This window comes from Alligator sinensis, unplaced genomic scaffold, assembly GCF_000455745.1.
Source record: "Alligator sinensis unplaced genomic scaffold, ASM45574v1 scaffold1238_1, whole genome shotgun sequence".
NCBI lineage: Eukaryota > Metazoa > Chordata > Crocodylia > Alligatoridae > Alligator > Alligator sinensis.
The window spans coordinates 329,340-351,047 of NW_005842436.1; the positions used below are offsets into that span (position 1 = coordinate 329,340).

Here is a 21,708-nt window from a genome sequence, read left to right on the forward strand (position 1 = left end):
GCCGGCGCGCGCCCCCCGCCCCCGCCCCCCCCCCGCCACTCCGATAGGGTCACAAGGGTGGCGAATCCGGGTGGAAGGGGAGAGCAAAGCGAGCAGAGCTTATACGCACCCCGACGGCGAGGCGCGGTGGGAGGAAGCGCATGCGCAACCTGAAGCACGGGGAGGAAGGGGTGCGTGCGCAGCTAGGACTAACGCATGTGCGCTGTAGAGCTAGCGCTGGGAGCGCGGCACAGACTCGCGCATGCGCAGAGCGAGGGGCGCGCTCGGCTCTATATGGGGTGGGTGACGGCGGTGCCCCAATGCGAGTCAGGCGGCGCGGGCTGTAGGAGGGCGCTCAGTGTGGTCTCGGCGCTGTTGCAGTCCCACCAGGGCTCCGGGTCGGGCGTGACGCGGGGCTGCAGGAGCTGGCTGTAGCGCGCCAGGCTGTCGGCCAGCGCCTGGATGTGCCCGGCCAACGCGCTGAGCGCCCAGGGCGGCGGCGGGGAGCCCACGGCCAGGCCGGGGACTGGGGCCGGGGCGGCGGAGCTGGGTAGAGCTTCGTAAAGGCTCCTGTGGGCGGCGGCGGGGAGGCTGGGGAGGAGCGCGCCCCCCGGCGCAGGAGCCGGCCTCGGCAGCGGCCCCTGCTCTCGCTGCCTGCCGCTGGGCCTCGGGCAGGGCGCAGCTGTGGGGCCGGCTCCGTGCCCCGGCTTCAGGCCCTGGAGATATTGAGCTTCCTCCTCGCTGTGGGGGACACAAAGGGCATGTGTCAGGGGCTGAAGTGAGCACCCCCTGCTGCCATGGCCATCCCCAGACTCCCGGAGAGGCATCATGCTCCCTGCCAAGGGTGAAAAGAGAGCTAACAAGCCAGCACCCGTTTCCCCCTCCAATCTACATGTGCTGCTTGCTCAAAAGGGGGAACTTCTGGAGCAGACTAGAGGCCCTTGCCTCGGAAGTACTTTCATCTGGCATCTGCCATTGTAAATAGCCTGGTGCAGGTGCTAAAGAGAGGCTGCTGGTACATTTTGGCCTTTGGCAGTAACCCTTCCACTCATTCATTCTTGTATTCTCTGTGCTTCCCTGTTCTTCCCTCCATCTGTAACCTCTCTCCATCTGCTGCTGCTTCTGCAGCTGCACCACTCTGCCAGGCTCACCACGTGGAGGTGACACTCCTGGTGTTTGGGGGTGACACCTGTCTTTTGTGATCACCTTATTTCCTCACCGCTTGCCTCACCTTGCTTCAAGTGGCTGCTTGATCAGGCAGGGCTTAGCTCTGCTCTGTGAAGGGCTGCTGGCACTCTGAACCTTATGTAACAGGGAGGTGTCGAGGAAGGAACAACTTTGCAGATTAGGACAAGGAGATGTACCTGAGGCTGACATTAATGCAGGTGATGATCTCCCTTCCATGCTCCCTTGATGCTGTGATTCCCATCCAGGCCCAGCTCAGGTCCTTGCATAGCATGCGAACCATTAAGTGCTGGTGGCAGCTCCCAGGGTCACACACTGAAATCACAAGTACAGAGCAATTGGACTTGGGGCAACAGTACTTATCAGTAACCCTTTCCTGTCCCATGGCAAAAGCACAGGCTGCACACTGTCCCCTAGTATAGGAGTGCTGTGGATCAAACCCAAGCAGCATTTATGATTACCTGAAAAGGAATTTGGCCTGAGCCAAGGGAGGAGCCCGTAGTGGCATACCAGTTAGGTGGCACTGTGCTCATGGCCAGGGAAAATCTGGCTCAATTAACTGAGTCTGCTCCATGTTCTAATTCGAACACTCCAGCATAGGCTTACTGGCATATAAGCCCCCACATGTTTTAAAATGGCTGCAGGGGCACTTTATCTAAACTTTGTTGAATGAAGTTTAGATGAAGCATCCTACAGCTGTTGTTAAATGCGCAGGGGCTTAATACATGTGACAGTGAAGTGTTATAATTAAGTGGCTCTCCAGGAATTGCTCTAATTAAAATCTGCCCCCTCCCCTGATCATGTGCATAGGTAGCTGATATGGTTATGCACATTTTGTGTGAGAGGTGCAAGTGCTGAGGCCTCGCTGGTAGCCTTTCCTTCCTCTTCAGGGTCACCAGGTGCTTGTCCCCACACTACCTGTGTTCTTGGAGGTGTATCACAGCGCAAGTGAATCTTCAGGAGGGATTTAAAGCCACTGAGCAGCAGCTTTGCTGACTGGCTTAAGGAGAGTATTTCATATGTAACGAGCAGTGTGGAAGATTAGATCAATGTTAGTTATAATGTAAAACTGGGTAAATTCTGCTGCTGAAAAACAACATCCCTGCTCCCCCTGGACACACGGGCATTCTTGGCCCAGGTCTGGCACTTACCTAGAGTCTCATGTAAGGCTGCTGCTACACCAATATCTTCTGGGTGTACAAGAGTGTACCAAGATTGACCAATCAGCTCCTCCCTCCGATAGCCAAGGTGATAAACAACACTGAGGAGGGCAGAATAGAACATCATCTCAGTAAACACATTTCTTAGAAATGGTGGTTTGGTACCCTCTGGGGAGGGGAGGGAGCTACACAAGAAATGAGGTGAGATCCATTCACTGGTGTCAGCAGGGGAAAAGACAAGCCCTGGGTATGAGGATCAGGGGAAACAAGCAAAGCAAACTTGTCCATTCTCAGAAGTGTTGGGATGAAGAGGCAAGATCTGGTCTGGTCTGTGTTGCTGATAGAAGTGGGTAGTAATGGGTTTTCTTCCAGGGTACTGGGGCAGAAACGGGGCACTTAGGGATGGGGGAAAGACTCTGTACCTGTAATGTTTATGGGGCAAAGAGTATGCCTCCCAGTAAGAACCAGCTTCAGTATGGATGCTGGCAGTTATTAATTCACTGGAGTGCGGTTGCTCTCTTGAGTACTGGCTGCTTTCCCCAGGATTTAGTCAAGGTCATGCCAAAACCAGCTCTCCTTACCTCTCTGTAACATCAGACATTCTCATGTTCAATGTGTGTTGGCTGTAGAATGGGACATCGTTGGATGCATCATGCCCATCTTCCAAGAATTGTGTGATGGGAGTGCAGAAAGCAATAAAAGTTAAAATGGAGGAGGTGGGTACTCTGTTCAGAGCAAGGAATCGCCCCCTCACAGCCACTGCCCGATTCCCTCCATATTTCATTCGGAAGGACCTGGATGTGCGCATTTCACTGACAAATGCAATTTCTGCAATGAAAATCATCGTGTAGATTGTTAGCACCTTCTGTCTAGGGCAGAGCTTTCCAAACTTTTCATGTTGGTGACACACTTTTTAGACATGCATCGTTTCGCGACACAGTAATTCAGTTCCGGGGGAGGGGCCAAGGGAAGCAGACACGAGTAAGGGAGCTCTGCGGTGCCCTTCCGCAAAATTTTCTGCATTTTGCGCGACACCTACACACTGCTGCCGACACACTAATGTGTCACGGCACACAGTTTGGAAAGCTCTGGTCTAGGGAGTGAGCTATTGCCAAATGCATACCCCATATTGTCTGATCAGGGATCTCCCTTTGGTGAAGCAGCTGCCCTTCCCTGGCCCAGGCATAGTTAAGGGACTCCTAGCAGCAGACACATGGGTCAGCAATAATTATGGCATGACTCAGTGAGGTGCTGTTGGCTGCATGGGCACAGCCTACACAGTGTGGCACACATGCCTGGTAAGGCATTTCCTGCCCTCTTCCCAAGGATGAGGTATGTGGAGCTAAGCATTCTTTCTGGCCTGCTTGTGCTAGCAGTTCACAAAGAACACCAGCCTCAGGAATCTTACACCAATCTCTTGGGAATTTTCCAGTGGCAAATTAGAGGTTGACTACTTCCCTCTCCACAGTTTCTCCTGAGTTTCCCACTAAGGATCCCATAAGATCTTTCAAAACCACCAGCAAAGCACTGAGACTGAGAGCTGTAATTGTACCATAGGATAAGTACCCAGAAGGCAGTGCAGCTGAACTGATTTAACTTTACAGAAGCCCAGTGAAAGCACAAGTTCTTTAAAAAATAATTTGCTATGAGTGTACTGAACTGCTGGGTTTCTGATTCTAGGATGGACCAGCTCCAGCATTCATGGGAAGTGGAATGTACCCAGAGGCTTTCAATCTCCACTTGACTCCAAGCTTGGGTGGCAATTGCTGCAAGTGGCTTATCTTTTTAAAACTTTCCTTCAGAAAGTAATTTTTGCAGATCAGGGCCTAATGCAGTGACTCATCCCTGTCGCATAGCCTCATGTACATGCCTACTTTCAGCCACGCAGGCAGGGTGCCATGTATAGCCCTTTACCCAGGACCTCTTGAGCATATATTGACAACATTTTATAGAAGCAGGACATTGGCTGCTATGGTTTCCCTCCTTTACCAGTGGCAGGATAGGATATTAGGTCTATGTTGTGTCAGGTTTGATGGTAGTCTTATGTAGAATTTAGATAATGGTTTATATGGGATGTTCTGGATAGGGATGATCCTGCCTCAGGCAGGGGGTTGGACTAGATGACCTCTGGAGGTCCCTTCCAGCCCTATATATATGGCAATGCATACCCTGTTCTGAGCCCTGTTTGGCCTTACCAGTGCCTGGCTGTTCTTGTGCAGCATGCAGCTTCTTCTGCACAGTCTCATGTGCTCTGTTGTCCAGGAGGTCAAAGATTGAGTCTCCCTGGGCTAGCAGCTCCACCTGAAGGAGATGGCAAAAAGAAACTTTATTAATGCAGACCCAGCCTGGTTCTACAGTGGACCAGAGGACCTAGAAGGACTGGTGTCCAGAACAATCAGTGTCTGCAAAAGTTGGTGGGAGCTCTCTGGGAACAGGGATGCCCACTGACAGTATGGGGCATACACCCTCAGATTCTGGAGCACACAGGAATGGATGAATGAGTTCCAGATCCAGACTGGCACAAAAGACACCAGGGACTATGGTCATCAGGGGACAAGCACCATTGATGGGTTCAGAAGTTGAGCTAGTTGGAAAATTCCAATTTGTCAAGCTAGCGGTTTCTTTTTGGAGGCCAAGGAGACCTAAAACAGTCAGTAGCCCATTGATAAGGGCTCTCACCTGGGCCATGGGAGACCTAGGTTCACACCCTTTCTCTTTCTGATTCAGACCAGAACCTTGAGTTTGGGGCTTCCCCATCCCAGGTTAGTACCCTAAACCGCTGGGCTGCTGCTGGATGTCTCTTTAAACTCAGGATGTTTCATCCTACTATAAAATATGAACAGTGTGGCAGAACAGGAAAACAGTTTATTACCCATTAAAATTGAGCAGACCAGTGAAATGAATGGAAAAATCCAGGCAGCAGCTGAGCTAGAGGCAAAGAGCAGTCCTCAGCTATGCAGCAGGTTGAGCTGTCACCTCAACACATACAGCCCATCAGAACACTTCTGTGTTGTCAAAATCAGTAGCTTCAGCCATCGACAATCTGCCTGGCTGATGGGATGGAAGGCAGACAATAGAGGCCAGAGGGAGTGATTCTGAATGTTGCAGTTGCTGCTGGGCACATGTAATCACACAGATCATTGAGACTAGGAGAACGATGCCGTTATCTCGGGTCACCACTGTCCTAGGAAATCAGCTGAAGCCAACACTGAACAAAACTCATGCCAGCTGATGCTTGGTGCAGCACTGCATTGGAAGAAGAACAAGCATTGACTTGCCATAGGGATGTAGACAGAGACAGAGCTGGTGCTTTAGGTCTACAAAAAACTCTGTTTACCACTGAGAAGCCCAGGATCTGGGTTATATTTTCAGAGATGTAGGCCAGCTTGCCATCTGCAGAGAGAGCAAGGATGAACCCTGGCAGCAGGGACAGGAGATCCAGGTCTGGCATCACAGCATTGGTAATGGCAGGTCCCGCTGGCGTACATGGACCTGCAGAACAAAAAGAGGAGGATTGAGTTCTCACTGTATCTCCTGGATTACCAAGTTTACCAAGAGCAGGAAGCCATGTGCTGGGGAGCTTTGCACCCTTCATGCATTCTACACCCTCCAGGGCTTTCACTAGACACACATGATCTTTTTTGTTGTAGTAGTGCTTGCAGGTTCACGTATGTGTGTGTGCATGCATGCACATGTAGAGCTAATCTCTATCCTGTGGTTTTACCATCTAGCCATGGCAAGTGAGTGAGTGTAATACAGCCAGAGTAATCAATGAGGATAAGGGTGTCAGCAGAAATACTGATGGTGCAAATGTCCTCGCAACAGTGGTGGCAGATGCAGTAGGAACTCCACCTGAAGGAGAGCACCAGCCCCTGGCACTTAGTGGGGATATCAAAATGGCAGTTGCCCAGGTAGTCTCTGCCATAACAACAGCAGCTGGGTTGCATCTGGGTGCAGGGACACTGTGCTACTGCTGCAGCAGCAAGAACCAGGATGGACAGAGCAGACCTGCTCTAGCACTACCAACTAGGGACTCTAAATCCCCAGAATAGGTAATACCCCTGTTCTATGCTCTGCACTTGGCACCTCCTTCCTTCCAGTGCTCAGCAGCACTTCCTTGCCTCCCCAGCCCCCCATAGCCATTCTTCAGCATAGCTTTGCTTAAGGCATAAACCCTACTAGTTAGGCCTCTAAGCAGAAGCAGGGAGCTGTGGAAGGCTGTCCTAATGTTGTATCTGTCTGCTCTTTTCCCAGCATTTCCTCCCTTTGCCCCAAGAGCCCACTCCGTCTGTGGGGTCTGTCCTGTTAAAATGAGCATTGCTGTTAGGCCACCCATGACTCACATCTACCAGCTGGGCAGATGTTGCCTGCTAAACCAGTCCCACTGCTGAGCCAGTTGCTTTCTGTTGCACATATCTAACTCCCCTTGGTGTGCTCATGGAGCTACACAGAGCTAAACATAGTGTCCCTAGAGGAGCCATGCCAGAGACACAGAGGGACACCAGCCCCCCTCAGCTCTATGATGTGAGGAGAAAAGGAAGAGAGCTAGGGACCTGTTTGTAGGTAAGGAGTGGTGTCTGGTGGTATTTGTCTCCCTGACAGGAGGCGTATCTGCAGGGGAGTGTGGGGAGCAGCCCTTGTGCAGGATTGGTTGTACCTGTGTGAAGCAGACATGAGGCCTTATGAGGTGGCAGAGGCACTGGGAGCTAGAGATCAGTCTGCAACAGGCTTGGATTATGGCAATCAGACCAGACTGTGCAAGACAGGGACTAATAGCAGCAAGATGAGATGTTTACCTGGAGGAAAGAGCTGTGACCCTCGGATCTGAAGACAGACCAGAGCCATGGTGTGGAGGTAGGAGAGCCGCTCCTTTTCTTGCGCAGAGAGGGGCAGCAGGGAGCGCAGTGTCTGAAGCTCAGCATTGATTAGATCCCGACGAGCTTTAGAGGCGCCCTTCGTTGACCTGCACCAAACCAGAGGGTTAGAATTAACAGGGAAAGGCCCCACTCCCCCAAGGGGGAGTCCCACGGGGGGAAGGGGGTTGCAATTTCCTATTTGTTTCCCAGTGTAGTTGTTCCTCCTGGTGAAGAGCAAACAGCAGTGGCTTCTACTTCCCTCCTTCTACAGAAAAACTCCCAGTAATGATGAAATCTGTGTCCTTGTGAGCACGGACATTCCCATCCCCAGGTCAGACTCATGAAGTGCAGCTTTCTGCCTGGGTATTTCACGTAAACCAATCCAGGGAACCTCTGCCATGTTCCTATAATGATCAGTCACCTAGGGCAGACAGCTTGACAGAAAGCTGCACAAAGGAGCTGCTCCCATGGCAACCAAAGCCTTGAGCTTCCAGCCTCAGGATTTTACAGTCTCCAGATTTACAGTGTCCTGAATCTTTCTTCCTTTTGTTCAAAGCAGATGAGGAGGAGTGCAGCCTGACAATCACCACAGCCCTGTCCCCTGCCTGGGACACATCACCTGTAGCTTTTTCACCTCCACCAGTGCTCCCCTGGGGGGAACACCCACCAGACACACCTCACCCAACCACAGACCTAGAAGGGCAGTACCAGGGCATAGGGTGGCATAGCCCACTACCCCAGCCAACACGAGAGCTCAGAGGCAAGGGGACCACACAACCTATGCCACACAAGAAGCACGGTGGCCTGTGCATGTTGCAGTGGGTGGGGGTGTCTGTGAGGGGCTGGGAACACTTTGCTGCTTGCAGTGCTGGTTCAGTGCATATTTGTGGGCTGAGCAAGTCCCCATGTTCATGAGCTTCTCATTCCAGGCTAGGCTGTAGTCCATATAAAGTCCTGAGCTGGATCTTGGCAGACAATGCAAGCATGCATGTAGCTTGGCCTAGGTATGCTCTGCCCCTGAGTATTAGACAATAGTCCTGCCCTGGCAAAGGAAGCAATCTCTTTACTGAGGTATCTGAACAGCTGTGTGACCCCTGTGATACCAACAGCACGCAATGGGCCCACAAGCCTCAGGTACTAATCCTGGTCTGATATGATGAAGCAGAGCTCAGTACATGCCATCCTCACAGGTTTTAGATACCCATGCCAGCCCCCACCTCAGAGTGGTGGGCTATGGCTTAGCCTACAAAATAAAAGCTTTGCTTGTACAGCTAGAGCAACATGGGACATATGGCCTGGAAAGTGCTTTCCCCAGTGTGTAGTATGTTATGCCTGCAAAAGCACTTGAACTGGAATAAGTACATCTGTACCCAGACTTTTGCCAGCACAGAAAAGTCACCAAAAGGACTTCACCCTGTAACTGCCACTGCCACTGCAACACTGACAAGAGGTTCCAGTGCTGACCTGGCCACACAGCAGGATAGCTTGGAACAAGCTTATCAAAGAAGGCCCCCAACAGATGCCTGACTGGCTACTGCTGCAGACAGAAGGACAGTACAATCAGCTTAATGTCCTGAAGCAGCAAAGTGAGGTCAGGGATGGAGAAGGGAGACGCTGCCTGAATTATGGTGAGTGGTCTCTAGTTGGAGAAGCTCAGAGGGTTACTGCTGCAAAAAACTGAAGCTGCTACAAGCCTTTTGTCACTGTCCTGGTCTGATGGTAGTTGTGCCTTCTCTAGTTGTTTGTGCCAAAAGAAGATCTCATTGCCATATCAAGACAGAGGCCAATGCAAGAGACATTCCCTCCAGAAAGGCCTGAGCGATGAAGTCTAGGCACTAGAAAAAGCAACTGTTCCAGAAATGCCATGAGGTGTTTTTATCTGGGCAGGCTTTTAGCAAGAGAGGTTAAGTTTGTGGATCTTGACGTTCATTACATGTTACTCTATTTTAATATTTTATCTGCTTTTTACCATGTATCTTGTTTATTATTGTAAGCCACCCTGAGCCTTTTCTAATAAACAGGAAAATTAATAAAAAAATAAAAAACATAGCTTAAACCTTAGCTTGGTAAGTCCTCTTTGCTCTATGGACCCAACTTACCACCATACCCACACTCTCCTCATCCCTGCACACCCTATTCCTGGTGCCCTAGTCCTGGCAAGCTCAGACTGAGTCACAGATTCATTTTGTGGCCCCAAGCCTGTATTCAACAATTCACTGACAGTCTCCGTTCACTCTCCTCCCCACCAAATACAGTACTCCCAGATGTTTCCTTGCTAGCAGATAGCACTAAGGGAGGATGGGCTGGCAGGTTGGCCCCATTGAAAAACTTTGGAAACTCATGCCAGACAATACGGAAAAGTATAGCAGGGTCCTGCCCCAGTTATCTGGAAGGCAGAAGCCAGAGGAGACAGCAGCGTGATCTCTGACCTGAATGGCTTTGAAGTGTTGGGCACCAGCCTGGTTCTTCCCCAGGGGCGGTTCATCTCCTTCCTCAATGGCCTACTGCAGCAGTCACAGAAGATGGTCATTGTCCTGCATGAAGAAACCAACATGCCAGAAGAGCAGGGCAGGGTATGGGTCTATGCCCTGTGAAGAGCAGCAGGTGAGCTGCTGCCAGTCTTCCCACGAGGGGAAGACAGCTCCATCACTGATTCATAAGCCTGGTTGCCAAATGGGACAAGGCTTCCATTTAGAGATCAGCAGGAGACAGCATCCACCACCCACCAGGACTCCACTCTGGTCCAGGTGCAGCCTTCAGGGACCAGTGACACACCAGCTCCTTGCTGGGTAGAACATGTGGTCAAGGCCTTGACAGCACCCAGAGCAACACCTTTGCACCTACACCTGGGTATTAGAGCCCCGTGGCTAGGATATCAGCCTCTGGCAAAATGCCTCTTACCTTCTTCCGCTCTGGCTCAGTCTGAACTTGCTGACCCCCTCGTCCTCTCTGCCTCCTTTTGTACCCCCCCTCCTGGGGGTCTGGGGGCCCAAACCAGGCCAAACAGGGGATACAATTACCTCTTGTGACGCAATTCTAAACAGCTTGGGGCTATTTTTAGAAAGCAGGCTTCTAAAAATAACCCTCTGCAGCCTGGCTGCAATCTGATAGGGGAAGCAATAAAAGGAAGCCTGGTTCTTTAAAACAAACCTGTCAGTTCAGCAAGGGGGCCATGCTGGTGGAGCACGGCAGTCAGTTGGCCTCTTTCTCTCACACTGTCCATTCTGGCGCCTTTGGGTTCCATTCTGTCTTGGGTCACCCCCTCCTTAAGTGACACCACACATGAGGCCCCACCTGGGCCCAGGTCTGCTCAATTAGCTCTTCTTTGTCACCAAAGCAAAATGTCTGGGACAGAGCCAGAACCCAGGATGTCTAGAGAAGTGGCACTATTACGTGCTGGGTTTTTAATCTTAGGGATCCTGTGCTGCCTGCTCTCTCCCTGCTAGGTGCGAGCTGTTCAACCCTGTTGGGGCTGTCTCTGCAGTCTCTTCCCCAGGCTCTCCATTGGATGGGTATCCTTGTACTGCTAGCAATTAGCAGCAGTTGCCGTATTACCTGCCAGAGAACTGGCCCGCATGTGGACACCTCCTCTTAGCTCTTCACCCAGCTCTCCTGTGGAGAAGGAATCTGTCACTGGCAGTGGCATGGGGAGTGCCTAATGAACATTCATGGCACCAGACTTCAAACCAGCTCAGCAGCAGTCCCCAAACACTGGTCGCCACAATCTACTCTGCTCTGCAAGTTCCTGCTGGGCCCTGCTTAGAGCAGCATCATCAGGTACAGAGGCTGCCATGCATCGTGGGAACTGCAGCCCAGGCCTGGAGTCTTCTGGAATCAGGGCTGATGTAAGGAGGTGACCTCAGCCATGACAAGTCTGACTTTTGGCCCCCAGCCCTGTTCTGGGCAGCCCCAGTTGTCCTACGCCCTCTTCTAGCTCTGTTCCCACAGCTCACTTCCAGAAGGTACTAATCTAGCTATGGCAGTGGTGTGGGACTTCTTTGCCTGCAGGGGTAATCGTGTAAGCTCCAGTGATGAGGCTTTCTAAGCAGCTGAAGGACTATGGCATCTAATGTGTATTAAAGAGCTGGAGCACTAGAACTGGCCCATGAGGAGCCTTGCTCTCGAGGACAAGCTGGGGGGCCAGGGTTGGGCAGAAGGGACTGGCAAGGCAGAGATCATGTTCCACGATGACAACACACCTGCCATTCCTACCCTATTGCTGTCACTTGCAAGGGGAGGATTTTTCCTTGGCCTCTGTGTGGCCTGCTCCATTCCTCTTCCTTGGCCTCAGGTTCTGTGCTGCTTACCAGGCACCAGGTGCTGAGCGTCCTTCCCTAGCACACATCCCAGTGAAGGAGGGAGGGAGGCATGGACATCTCCAGTGGCTCACCACTCCAGCTGTGTGCATGTGGGCAGCTGCTGTGCTAGCCATTCTCTAGGCTGTAGTCCTGGCCAGCCTGAAGTCTGGGCTAAGCTCCTACCTCTCTGGCTGCAAGTGGGACACCAGGTCCCCAGCTTCCCCAATCCTCTTCCTCTTTCAGTCCCATGCTGCTGTATGTAGGAAGCGTGTCTGGAGTCCAACCAGTGCCTTGTTGGGGTGGGACAGGAATTGGGAAATGAGAGGCAGGGTAGTGTGCAGGGCCCAAAAGCAGGATAGTGTTTGTGAGGAGCTATGAGATTCCCAGTGGGAGATGCTGAATTCTAGGACACTGCAGAGAAACACCACAGCGAAAGAGAGGGGGCCTGGAGGGAGCCCAGCGGCACTTCACACTCCTTGGAACTGCCATTGCAGGCTCTCGGCAGACTCGGGCAGCTGTGCACCTGTAGCACTCAGGTCTGGGCTCTGAGGTTCTCTTCATCGAGAGATGGGCACTGAGCACTCCCAACCTGCAGCTGTGTCCCAGCTGTGGAATCGCAGGCGTGGCCAAAAGGGACAGACACAGTAGGCCTTTCTGCTCTAGGCTGGGGGATGAGGGACAGGGCAGAAGCATTAGCTTGGTATCAAGCTAATGTAGAAGTCTCAGGTGACGGAACCTCTTACCTTGCCAGCAGAGTCTATTTTACAGCCCAGCCCAGCTCACTAGCTAGGACATCTCTCCTTCCCTCACTCTCTTCCCTTTTCTCACTGCTAGTCCTTCCTCAACCATGCCCTCTCCCTGGCCTTTACCGCATTCAGGTATTTAGGATTATCCCATTCCCCTTCAGTGTCAGAAGGCCCAGACCCAGCTTTCAGGTCACAGTACAGGCCCAGCTGTTCCCACAGGCTTATGTAGTAGATGGGGGTGGGGTGATTTGCATGGAGTGGGGTGTGGACTCAGCCCACATGCCCCAGGGACCACAGTCCTGTCTCTCTGGGCTCAGCTTCTAGTCTCTCCAGGTTCCCGAAAAGCTGTTTCTCTGAACTCCTGCTGTGGCCCAGCATTTCCTGGTTTCCCCAAGGGAGATGTTTCCCATGTCTCTTCCTCCTTCTGTGACACACACTTCCTCCACCAAAAAAAACAAGCAACATGGGACCACCAGGAAGAAGCCAGAGCTAAGCTAGTGCCACATCTCTTGCCTTGAGGGAAGGTCTTGGACTGTACTACCTTGAGATAATTAGCATCTCCAAAGTGCCTAGGCCTACGGATGCAGTGCAGATCAAACAAACTGAAAGCAACAGAGAATGAGAAGCATGGCTTCCTTGTGCCACCAGCCCTCCAATGACCTGCTATGCACTTCAATGCAAACGCAGATGGCGTTTTGGGGATTAGCATCAGTGCCAGAGGCAAGCAAGTGGTGCATATAGGCAGTGCAAACAGCTGAACTTAAGATGATTGTACAGCATTCAAAAGCAGAGATCCTGACAGGAAGAAAAGGTTCTAGTAGCTTCCTTTTCTATGCTGTCCTTGCACTTTCTAGGCAGGGGAAGCATTTGATAACAGGCACAGCCCTGGCAGACCATCCCTGGCCTGTCCCAGGGGCTGGCAGAGTCCTAATCATCTTTCCCCATTGTAGAAGCACTCTTTTGGCTGCAGAACTGTAGTGCAAGTACTCCTGGCTGTGGCAGTGGCTCCAGGCAGCAGCCAGCCAGAAGAAGGCATGAAGCTAAGGCTGGTGGAGTTTGCAGCAGACATACAGTGGAAGATGGAAGAGCAAAGCACACACAGGGAGACAAGGGACAAGATCTGAGTAGATAACAGGGGAAGGAAAGACAGTCACAGATGCGTGGGCTGGAGTGAGGAGCAGGCAGTGGGTGTGTGCAGAAGGGTTAATTTCCACTCACCAATCCTTAAGGAGGGACTCCATCAAAAAGACAAGGCAGTGGCAGGCTACTTGTGAGGGATTAGCGGTAAGAGTAAGTACCAGTAAGGTACTTCCAAGAGTCAAGGCTTCTCTGCCTTTCTCCCACTTGCAGAGAATGCACCTGTCTCTGTCAATGATCCAGCTCTGCATGGGGCTCCTACGGTGTGAGCTCAGAGTGTTCAGCACATTAGTGCTGGCTATTCTCCTTCTGGGGGAAAGGGATGCAACTCCACATCTAATAAAAACCTGCCCCTCACCAAGCCCTGCATCTCTGACCCCAGACAGCAACCAGTGCAGCCTTCTTTTTCAGTAGTGACCTGCCTACTCCACAGCATTCTGCCCTGCACAACTCCATGGTTCCCACTTCCCTAGCGGGCAAGTTCCTTGGCCAAGTACAAATGGATCAAAAATAATTTTAGTAGATTACAAGGCCAGGAGGAACAATTCTGACTATCTAGTCTGCCCACACTGCAGATTCCTACCCAGTGACCAGGACCACCGCTTGTGGGTGGCACCTCTGTGCTCTCTTCTACTCAGTGTGCCTGCCCTTTTGCAGCTGTCTTCTGTATAGCGTATTTCCACCAGCTAGACTCCCTATCTCAGTTAAAGGACTGAAAGCAACAGAGAAGCTAGACAAATTGCAGGATTGGACCAAAAGAAATCTCACAAGGTTCCATAAGGACACATGCAAAGTCCTGCACTTAGGACAGAACAATCCCATGCACTGCTACAGGCTGGGGACTGACTGGCTGGGGAGCAGCTCGACAGAAAAGGACCTGGGAGTTACAATGGACAGTAAGTTGAATTTGAGGTGACGTGTGCCTTTGTTACCAAGAAGGCTAACAGCATACTGGGCTGCATTAGTAAAAGCATTGCCAGCAGACTGAGGAAAGTGATTCTTACCTTCTAGTCAGCACTGGCGAGGCCACATCTGGAGTACTGTGTTCAGTTTTGTCCCCCCCCACTAGAAAGGATGTGGACAAGTTGGAGAATGTCCAGTGGAGGGCAAAAAACGTTTTGGAGCCTGGGGTACATGACTTATGAGAAGAGGCTGAGGGAACGGGGCATATTTAGTCCAGTGGACATCGAGAGGGTTCAGAGGAGGGCCACTCGCATGATCAGGGGGCAGCAGGGCAGACCGTACGAGGAGAGGCTACAGGACCTGAACCTGTTCAGCCTCCACAAGAGAAGGCTGAGGGGGGATCTGGTGGCCATTTACAAACTAGTCAGAGGGGACCAGCAGGCATTGGGGGAGTCCATTCCCCCGAGCACTCTCAGGAGTGACAAGAAATAATGGTCACAAGCTAGCAGACAGTACATTTAGACTAGATATCAGGAGGCGCTACTTCACTGTCAGGGCGGCTAGGATCTGGCACCAACTTCCAAGAGAAGTGGTGCTGGCTCCTACCCCTGGGGGCATTAAAAGGAGGCTACACGAACACCTTGCTGGGGTTGTTTGACCCTAGTACTCTTCCTGCCATGGCAGGGGGTCGGACTTGATGATCTGCTCAGGTCCCTTCTGACCCTACCTACCCTACCAACTATGAAAGTATGAAACCCTAATTTTCTAGGATTCTAAGATAACAAGTGCCTTCACAATCTGCCCAAAGACAAATTACCTTCAAGGTAGCCACTAGCCTTTGTCCCTAAATTCTAATCCCAGCAATTACTGACCTGGACCAAGTAAGCCTGACCATACAATGTCACCACCTCCTTCCTGGAGACACTTGCCATTGCATGCATCTTTGTTGAATGTGCTTTGCTTTCAGGTGTGCCATCCTGGTCCATTGTTCACAGGCCCTTTCTGGGTGCCGAAGAAACAAATCCCACAGAAAGCACATATAACTGCAGCTCAAATAGATGCATCCTCTCCCTCATGAGGTTGGCACTTCAATAGAATGCCAGGGCTGCCCTGTTAGCTGTACTGTAGTCTAATTTCTCCTCCCACATATCAGCAGTGTCCAGCTTCTTGACTGCTTCAGTTACGTCAGTAAAGTTCCTCCACCTCTCTGTCCCCTGCACTCAGCATTCCATTCTCATCTTAACAAGTCATTCAGCAGCATGCCCTTGGGAGGGAGATTTCAATTACATGACAGGGTAGAGCAGGAAGGAAAGTGCTGCTACTTTTCACCTCCATCCCCAGAGGGGCTGCTCAGTGGCCTTCATTCCCCTCTGCCTGTGGAGGCCAAATGAGCTTGTCATGTCAGCACCTCCCCTCAGTACCTCCAGGGCTAAGAAACCTCTTAAAGTCCAGCTCCACTTCTCTTCTGTGTTCCTTCACCATCCCCACTTCTCTGGGCCATTCTCCACCAGAATTCCCCTTCTCACTTCTGGGGCTATGACTCATCTCAATCCTAATGCAGCCTCCAAATCCCTGCTTTAGCCCACTGTGGCCCATGCTCGCTTGCCACTCTCTAGTATAGTAGATCCAAAGCCCCAGAGTGTTTTGCTGCCCTCTCGTCTCATATGGTTGTGAAAACACAAACACTCCATCGCCCCCCACAGAAGAAGGCATGGAGTGCCCCCCCCCAGGTCGTTTGTTGAAAGATGCAATGCAAGGTCAATGGTTTAACACTCTACCTCATTTGTGTTTTTCCCATTGGTCCAGTGCTGACATCTTTGCCTTCTCTCATGTCCTCCCTGGGAAATCAAAACACCCTCCCCAACTCCTACTGCCTGGATCAGCCCCTGCGCACCTCTCACTTTGACAGGGACTCATCATGTGCTTGTCCAAATGGCATAATGTTCTTGTCACTGCCAAGCAGCTGCACAAAGACCAGGCTATTATAGACCAGACATCTCTTCGGAGAATCCAGGGGTCATGTCTTCTAGCTCTAGTATGACCATGCGTCCCAGCTTGGCTAGGAGTCCTGGATTTCAGAGGTCGGCCCTAGCTAGTTGGGGAAAATTAAAACGAGAGTTCCAGGCACAGGGTTCAGTCCAGCAGGGAGGTGGAGCAGCATTGTGTTCCAAGCAGCTCTGCCTCCCCACTGGCCTCTGCCACTGTATGCAGCAGCACTGTTGACTTGGGGGAAAGGGGTAAGGGGAGGGGGGCCAGTGTCCCAGATGTCCTGGATTTCCTTTTGGTCACCCTTACTTGCTCCCATCACAACTTGTCCCCTTCACACAAGAGCTGGCTCCAGCAGGGGCTTTGGTTTCCCCCTCCCCCCAGCAGTGGTTCTGTACCTGCACAGACAAGACAATGCAGACTCAGGGGTTTGCTTTAAATATTTATAGAAATCCAAACTGTTGTTTACACATGGAGCTGTACAAAGGCACCTCAGCTCCTGAGCCAGCCCTCTTCCACCAGGCAGAGACGTCCCTGTTGTGTTCTGTATCCTATACAAACGTTGGATGTAGAAGTTCCCTCTCTGTCTGCCCAGCAGGCAGGATTCTTCATCCTCATCAGGCCCTCCTCTCCAGTGAAGGCCCTGGAGCTCAGGGATGCAGATACCCCCCACCATAAAGGTGCCGCTCGATAACAAAGTTTTGTGTGTTTCTCAGACAGCAGAGGGTAAAACCAGACAGGATCTAAAGTGTGGATGACTAGGCACAGACACCTGTGCCCAGGGGAGCAGGGTGCTGTAGAAGGCTGAGCAAGAGAACTTGGTCTAGCAGCAGTCTGTTCAGCCACTGGACTGATGACAAGGATGCTGGGGAGGCAGGAGCAGAGTTGTTGCTGTGCTGGCCAGTACTCCAGAAGGAGGTGAAGAACAGCATGGTCCTGAAGTCAGCTACCATTGAGGAAGGGCTAGTTCAAGTTGGATGCTGCAGTGAGAACAGCAGCAGATGGACATAGGCCACTGCTGTCCACAGCAAGAGCAGTACTGGTTTCCTTTTCCTTACAGCCTGCTGTTCCATTCTGCCTTGCAGGAGCATGGATGATAAAACTGTGGCAAGGGTGTGGCGAGGCTGGTGTGGCACAGAACAAGAGCAGAGAGCATGAATGATTTTTTTCCTGAAGGGGCTAAAAGTCTGTGCAGAAACCTGGAACAGGTCAGTCTGCAAGGAGGGGTTGAGGGGGAAGGACAGGCAGAGATGGGGAAAAGGATGCTGGATTAACCCTGGGAGGAGACAATTGGACGGCTGATGGTGCTGTTTGTAGTCATTGCTGTCAGCTCCCATCTACAAGAAAAAAGATTGGGAAGAGAACTGAAAAGAGACTTCCAGTTTTCCCGTTCAGGTGCCAAAAGTCACCTTGCAACCAGAACAGTTCCCACAGGCCTGTCCTGCTCATCACCCAGCCACCGGGCATGGAGTAGCAATAGACAAAGACAAAGGCACATGTCAACCTCATCACCTGCAGTACCTCTTCTCCCAGGCTCTGAGCTGAGGCAGGTTTGGGTGTCAATCTATGGGGACCTGTAAGAGACCCCAGATTACCACAAGTGTTTTGGGAGGACAGGATTTGTTAGCAGTGAAATGGGGGCCATCACAGTGAGGTGTATGGGTTCTTGAGGTATCCCCAGAAAGTGTCCAGGGGTACAGTCCAGAAGGAAGCACCTGGGGTGCAGTGCTTGGACTCCCCACTCAGCTGCAGACCCATTGGGAGAGCTTCCTAACTGGGTTTAGCTTACACAGAGCTTGGGTCTGCGATCCTGTGCCCAAGAATGCTGGCACTCCTGGGACGGCAATGCCTCCTCAAAGCTTGTCAAAAGGCCTGCACCCAGGCTGCAGTCTGAAGGCTGGAGCAAAACACTACCTGTCTTGTTATTACAGTAGAAGTCCTACCTGATATCATGTGGGAGGCAGGACTGGTCCAGGCTATACTGAATCACTGCTAGTTTACACAGAGTCTTCAAGCTGGGGCCTATGGACAGAAGCACATAGTGGTTAGAGGCTGATGATAACTATGGAATACATACTAACTTCTGCCCAGGGGCAAGGTCAAGCATCAGCTCAACACCCAGTGAACTGCTATGGGAGGGCACCTTGCAGAACAGCCTTATGGGCTAGCCCTCCAGTTTGAGGGCCAGCCAGAGGCTGCACTTTGAGCAAGCGCTAGCTTGCTGGGTTGAACCACTTGTAACCAAAAATGCAGTGAGAAGCGGTAAACTTGCTCACAGGGTCCACAATTTTAAGTACAAACTCAACTTCCCAGTGTTAACACCCAAGGCAAACTTCTCAGGAACATGAAGTAGGTAGGGACTGTAATGGAACCTGTGCAATTCTGGAAGATCAAACTGCTTATTTTGGTGCCAAAATATCTAAGTTGGAGCTAGCTTTCAGAATCCAAGTTTGAGAATTGGTCTGGAACGGGCTCCCAAGGGAGGTGGTGCTCTCCCCTACCCTGGGGGTCTTCAAGAGGAGGTTGGATATGCATCTAGCTGGGGGGGGGGGGCATCTAGCCCCAGCACCCTTTCCTGCCTATGCAGGGGGGCGACCCTAACATCTATGAATCTATGAATTCTGGTCCAGATGGCCCCTATGGGCATGAGGCAGGAGCCACAGTGAAGAAGTGCTTACGTACTGAAGTCCAGGATGTAGAGGTCTGAGTGATCCATCAGGTCAAATTCATCCCCCATTCCCTCCTCTGGAGATGGGCTGCGGGAACCAAGCAAAACTGGTCAGACCGCAGCAGTACCTGGTTTTGTGAGTGTAATGCTGCTCTTCCAAATCTAGAGGGTTTGGGAAATTTTCATAGGACCCCCTATGACTTACCATAAGAAGGAACTGCACAGCAGAAATGGGTTCATTTTCCTCTGGACTCTAGCCCAGTGGTTTTCAGGCTTTCTAAAGTCTCGGAACCCTCTCATATAACTTCTTCCACCATGGAACCTGTACCCCTACACGGAGCCAGGTGACCCAGCTCCACAATGGCAATGCACCCCTCCTGGCCCACTCCGTCATCGCCCCTCAATCTCTTTGTGGAACCCCATGACCGATTGTAGAGTCCCAGGGTCCCCAGGGTTCAATGGTACACTTTGAAAACCACTGCTCTATCCCCTATGTAGCTTTCATCCTCTCTGTTCGTAGGAGGTAAGCCATATCCTGGGGATTGACAAAAGCCACTTCCATGTAGCGATCCCTGGTAACATCTCTGATGGCCAAGAACTCCTGAATCAACAAAAACATCAAAGTGCACAAAGATGTGGACCCCATTTACATAATTTAAACCATGTCCTGAGGCCTCCTTCTCAATCTCACCCTCCAGCATTGTTTCATTACTTTTACTACAACTTTTTTCTTTCTAGGCTGTGCCTGGGGTTCAATTGCCTTTCCATTCACTTATCTCAGAGGAGCTTTATTCATTAGCTCTTTCTCCAGTCCATCTTGCAAATCAAGGTTCCTGAAAATTTTGGCAATGGCCCTCTTCCTCCACACCCCTCAGGTGATCACATGGATTTCCAAGTCATTTCTGTGTGATGGTGATGGCCGTGATGCCCTGCCGTGGCTGTGTGGCTCCTGCCCTACTCATCTCTAATGTAGCCCTCTCAACTGCTTGCCTACCATGCCTTGTTGTTACTGAGGTTAAATAAGGGAGGCTGCCCATGTTCCTTAGAGTGAGCCGGAGCCCAATCATCTCCTCAACAGGACCCTACTAGTCTCAATCCAGCCCTTATGCTAAAGAGGCCCTCTTGGCCTGGCTGTGCCCCTGCAGGTCACCTACAGCCTTACGGGCAAGTTGTGCAGCACTGTTCCTCCCCTACACCATGCCCCAAGCCTTGTGGGTGTTAGCACTTCAGATATTAGTTTCTCTTAGCCCCTCTTGGGACTCTCAGCCTCTCTGAGTCTTTCTGCCCTCTTTCTCTGGGCCCTCAGACCCCAGCCACTCACATAGTCCCTCTCCGGGACTGCAGACCCTCTAATCCCCTACTCCGACTCTCTCTGGCTGGCAGGTCATCTGTTCTGTTACCTGGCTCAGCCCCTTTTCTGGGCTGGAGGGACTCTGTAGGCCTCGAAGCTGTCTCCAGCGGGGCTCAAGGCTTGCAACTCAAACAATAGTATCAACATAAAACAAAGGCCCCTTTCTTGCATAAACCCTTTCTTCTCTGCCCTGGGTAATATTCTCTGGCTCCCAGGCCTGCTGTCATTCTGTTTCCCCTGCCATGTTGGGCCACTCAGGATTCCTCCTGCCCTGCTGCAGAGAACTCTCCACAGGCTCACAGGGCTAGACTACCCGACTGGCTCAGGCCCTGGACTTATGTAACTCCAGCCTGGAAACCTGAGCATGCTGGAGAGGGCACAGAGGCAGGCCCAGAAACACAGTCAATTTTCACAAGCATCTGTCCAAATGCCTCTCAGGCAGCTTCTCCCCTTAAAGTGACAGATGCACCATAGTGTTCTGCTACACATGGACAAAGGACTGAGCAAAGTGCTCTCCACACTTACATATCTGCCTACATATCTGCAGTCGCCTACTTGTATGGCCCGTCACCAACTTTGTTAGCCAAACAAAAACAAAGCTCGTTTCCTAGGACTCGCATCCTTTCTCATCCCAGTACTCCCTGGAGGGCAGGACTGAAGAGGGGTTTCTGCCTGCACAGGCCCCATCTCATGTCAGTTCTGTCTGGCCTGACTGGTTCCAGCTCAGAAGTCCACCCTCTTCTCCCCTGTCCATGCCCAATCATCTCCTGTAGCTTTCTCTGGCCTCTCAGTTCTCGCCTCGCTCCCATTCAAGTCCATGACCCAGCCTGCAGCTAAGTCCCTTTCCTCACTCACTATTCCAGCCCTATTATCCTCCAGCACACTGCATCATCCACACACTAATTCATTTGCCTACATCTCACAAATGGTTGTTCCCTGTGATGCTATTTATGCTCCGTCCTTTGCCTGCCCAGTGCTAAAACTTCCCTTCCCTCTTCAGCTTGTGTCTTGAAGGGTTAGTTAGCCTGACTCTTAAGAAAAAATTTAAAGCACATGAAAAAGTCTTTTCAGCTTCTCCCATTGGACACCTCTGTCTCTGAACACTAATAAGGGTGCTAACAGACATGATAAAACCTCCGAACCCCCAGCACTTTACTTTCAGTTTGGAGCACCCCCACACTGAGTACAGTGCACATCCAGAAGAGACATTACATTAGTTTGAGCCCGGTCACCCAAAGTCTGTATATAGATCATGAGCTTCAGCAGGGCTTTTTGGCATTTTTTATTTAATAGATGACTCGATCAACTTTCGATAAAAGTGCCAAAGAGCCATGCTGAAGGGCCCCATCTATACAGATGCTAGGGAGCCAGGTCAAACTAATGCGCTTTCTCTCCTGGTAAACCACTGGGGCTTTTTCCCCCCATGTCTCCCAGTGCCA

At 51.4% G+C, this 21,708-nt stretch overlaps 3 protein-coding genes across 9 annotated transcripts in view; all 3 read right to left on the reverse strand.

Moving 5' to 3' along the window:
- The window catches only part of RRP36 (ribosomal RNA processing 36), a 26,062-nt gene extending 25,849 nt beyond the window's left edge, over positions 1-213 (reverse strand). The window contains exon 1 of the mRNA XM_025211918.1: positions 110-213. The gene's annotated coding sequence lies outside the window, so the exon portion shown is untranslated. The remainder of the gene's footprint in view (positions 1-109) is intronic.
- Positions 214-269: 56 nt separating this feature from the next.
- LOC112551355 (neuronal PAS domain-containing protein 4-like) lies at positions 270-15,328 on the reverse strand. The gene is made up of 9 exons (XM_025211919.1): positions 15,137-15,328; positions 9,610-9,714; positions 7,121-7,287; positions 5,662-5,816; positions 4,520-4,625; positions 2,906-3,152; positions 2,316-2,425; positions 1,344-1,479; positions 270-720 (listed from the first exon to the last, which is right to left on the reverse strand). Exons 1-9 carry the CDS (start codon positions 15,157-15,159, stop codon positions 270-272), a joined length of 1,500 nt encoding a protein of 499 aa, XP_025067704.1. The 5' UTR covers positions 15,160-15,328.
- Positions 15,329-16,684: 1,356 nt separating this feature from the next.
- The window catches only part of KLHDC3 (kelch domain containing 3), a 56,118-nt gene continuing 51,094 nt past the window's right edge, over positions 16,685-21,708 (reverse strand). For 6 of the 7 annotated variants that reach the window (XM_006030288.3, XM_025211878.1, XM_025211881.1 and 3 more), the window contains 3 exons: positions 18,933-19,006; positions 18,194-18,272; positions 16,685-17,587 (listed from right to left, as the gene is read on the reverse strand). In XM_006030288.3, coding sequence (XP_006030350.1) covers positions 17,521-17,587; positions 18,194-18,272; positions 18,933-19,006 — 220 coding nt within the window. In that variant the 3' untranslated portion in view covers positions 16,685-17,520. Of the gene's footprint in view, positions 17,588-17,771; positions 17,825-18,193; positions 18,273-18,932; positions 19,007-21,708 lie in introns of all 7 variants that reach the window. The other variant, XM_006030289.3, reaches the window with a different exon arrangement.